Below are 2960 nucleotides of genomic sequence, written 5' to 3'. Positions count from 1 at the left end.
CCAACGCTGGTGGGGAGATCTCTGCTTTCAACCTCCAGGAGTGACCCTGGGGGGGTCCCAAGCCAAGGCAGGAATCTCCACACACCCCCTCAGAAAGGGTTCTGTTGGCAGAACCTGCCCCTGGGAAAGGGGACTGACCCTTTTTGGTAGAAAGGGATGGACTGACAGTCACTGGACTCCAGGGGTTGCCTCACCATCAGGGAGTTCATTTGGGGTGGAAGCAGCGGCCGAAGCTCTTCCCACATTCCAGGCACTGGTAGGACTTCTCTTACCGGTGGGTCTGTTGGTGTGTGGTCAAATTAGACTTGTTGGTGAAGCTCTTCCCACACTCCCCACACTTGTATGGCCTCTCCCCGGTGTGGATGCGCTGGTGGATGATGAGAGTGAAGTTCCGGTTGAAGCCCTTCCCGCAGTCGGTGCAGCGGAAGGGCCTCTCATCCGTGTGTGTCCGCTCATGCCTCAGGAGAGTTGAGCTGCGCTGAAACCTCTTCCCACATTGCAAGCACTTGTAGGGTTGTTCACCGGTGTGGATGAGCTGGTGTTTGATCAGGCTGCAGCTGTCACTAAAGCTCTTCCCACATTCCCTACACGTATAGGGCTGTTCCCCAGTGTGGATCTGCTGGTGTCGGATCAGGCTGGAGCTGCGCGTGAAGCTCTTCCCACATTCCCCACACGTATAAGGCCGTTCCCTGTTGTGGATGCGCTGGTGGTTGCGGAGGGTGGAGCTGTGGTTGAAGCTCTCCCCACACTCCCCACATGTGTAGGGACGTTCCCCAGTGTGGATGTGCTGGTGGATGAGTAGTTTGGTGCTCTTCCTGAAGCTCTTCCCACATTCCAAGCACTTGAAGGGTTTCTCTCTGCTGGGAGGCTGCTCAGGGACCACCAGCTCAGAGCTCCCCCTCAAGCTCTGGCCGCCTTCCCAGCACAGGTTGGTTCTTTCCTCCTCACAGCACCCTGGGCTGGCTTTGGAGCCCCTCCTGTGGGGGGATCTCTGGCCCTTTTCCTCCCCGCTGCCTTCCTGCGCCGTGGAGCCCTTCAAAAGGGCCTCTCCCACCAGCTTCTCACAGGGGGATTTGTCCTCCGGGCTCTCCGTCCTCAGCTCGGGGCCTGGGGCAGGAAGCAAGAAGGACAGGGAGGGGATTTGCCTCCGGCCCACAGGGAAGGCCAAGGACATCCCCCCAACTCCGGCCCCGGCAGGACGGCGGCGGCAGCGGGGTTGTCCTGCAGCCAGGGGCCATGCTCGGCTGCCAGAGCCAGCACAACACTGGCCCAAAGGGCCACTGACTTCCTCCTCACCTGCCTGGGGGGCCCAAGGCATCTTCCTCTTCCTCGCAGCCTCCTCCTCCATCCGCCCAAGCTTTGGGAAGGACAAATCCTGATGGGGGTGAAACAAGGGCTGAGCGCGTTGGCTTGGGGGTTCTTCCTGCCCAAGTCCATCTCTAGAACTCACCAGGCATCCTGTGACCATAAAAACCTCCAAAACACCAAGATTCAGCACAGAAAAACCCAAACCACCCAGATTCAGGCAAAAACCCCCGTCAGAAATAGCAAGAAAACCCTCGCCCTTCAAAGCTGCAAAAGGTTGAGATTCAACTAAAAAATATACTCCAAAATATGAAGATTAGGCCCAAAAAATTCTCCCAGAAGTTCCCCCTCTCTGGTCTCTCCCCTCTGGGGTTCAGAGGGGCTCCCCTGTCTGGGATGCTGGGGGTCCCACTTAGGGATGCTGGGAGTGTTGGAAGTCCCAAGGGTTCCTTCTCCTCTGACTCTCGCCTTCCGGGTGCCGCGTTCCCAGACATTCCCCCTCTCCAGGTTCTCCACTCTGTTGTCCCGGGGATTCCAGGGGTCCCACTGTCCAGGCTTCCTCTTCTCTGCTCCCCCGTTTCAGGCTCCTGGGTTGCTTCTCTCTCCCCTTTCCCATCGTGGTCACTCTGCTCACCCGACAGTGGCAGGAAGGGCAGGGACAGGGGCGGAGCAGGAACAGGAACAGCAGGAAAACAAGCACCTCCCCCCTCATCCCATGGGTGCCCGGGAAGGGGGAACTCGCCCCAAATATCCAGGGGGGAACGCAGGGGGATCATGACATACTCGGGCTGCCAGCACAGATTTCCCTGCAAAGTCTGCAGTGAGTCAAGCTCTGCAGAGGAGATTGTGCCCCATGGATGGGATTGCAGAGGGTCCATCAGGTCCCCAGCATCAATCAGCAACCAGGAATAGACACAAAAGGCCCTCCCAAAGATTTTGGGGGGAGTGTCCTGTAGGGAGGGGACAGTGTCACCCCAACAGGGCAGGGCTGGCAAGTGGGAGGCTGCTCCAGGGCTCTGCAAGAGGCCTCGTGCTCTGCTCAGCCCCAGCACTGGCTGCTACCAACACCCCCGGCTGCCCCCGGCCCTGGGCAGCTCTGCTGCCACAGGCTGTGCCCTCACCGTGGCCCTGCAATGGCCCTGCCTGTCCCTCACCCGTGGCCCTGCCCGTGGCCCTGTCCCTTGGCTCTCTCTCTGCCAGCTCAGTGTGGGGCACACGGGCTGGGGGTCCCTCCCGCGCAGCCGGCGTTGGCTGGGGGGATGTGAGGGCTGGGCCTGCTCAGCACAGCCCCGGCCTCCTGCCCAGCGCCTCTTTCCTGCCCCACACAAGAGCTTCCTGGCCCCCCCAGGGCTCCCCTGCTGCTGCCTCTGCTCCTGGCCCTGCCTTTGCTGCTCCCTTGGCTGGGCCAGCGGCTGCAGGGGGGGGATGGCAGCAGCTTCAGCTCCACGGCACTTCCTGGGGGGAGCTCAGCCCGGGGGGAACGGGCAGGGACCTGATGGAGATGGACAGGGGCCCAGCAGGGACAGCCAGGGCCTGCAGGGGAAGGCACAGGGACAACCTGGCCCCCCACACTGCCAGGGCTGTCTCTGCTCCTCCTTGCAGGCTCTGTGGCCAGGCACAGTTTGTGTTCCTGGGTGCCACCATCTCAGCACTTG

General features: G+C 61.1%; 1 protein-coding gene across 1 annotated transcript; it reads right to left on the bottom strand.

Moving 5' to 3' along the window:
• Positions 1 to 209: 209 nt before the first annotated feature.
• On the bottom strand, positions 210 to 1348 carry LOC113979788 (zinc finger protein 239-like). The gene is made up of 2 exons (XM_027707074.1): positions 1297 to 1348; positions 210 to 1107 (listed from the first exon to the last, which is right to left on the bottom strand). The coding sequence occupies exons 1-2, from the start codon at positions 1346 to 1348 to the stop codon at positions 269 to 271; spliced, it is 891 nt and encodes a 296-aa protein (XP_027562875.1). The 3' UTR covers positions 210 to 268.
• Between the last annotated feature and the right edge of the window lie 1612 nt (positions 1349 to 2960).

This window comes from Neopelma chrysocephalum, unplaced genomic scaffold (genome assembly GCF_003984885.1).
Source record: "Neopelma chrysocephalum unplaced genomic scaffold, ASM398488v2 Primary Assembly neopelma1_88968, whole genome shotgun sequence".
In the NCBI taxonomy this organism is placed as follows: domain Eukaryota; kingdom Metazoa; phylum Chordata; class Aves; order Passeriformes; family Pipridae; genus Neopelma; species Neopelma chrysocephalum.
The sequence above is the reverse complement of the archived record's forward strand: the minus strand, read 5'-3'. Positions and strand labels throughout refer to the sequence as shown.

Coding starts and splice junctions, on each gene's coding strand:
- LOC113979788 (XM_027707074.1), bottom strand. CDS start 1,348: ATGGAGGAGGAGGCTGCGAGGAAGAGGAAGATGCCTTGGGCCCCCCAG. Junction 1,108..1,296: donor GCCTTGGGCCCCCCAGGCAG/GTGAGGAGGAAG, acceptor TTCCTGCCCCAG/GCCCCGAGCTGAGGACGGAG.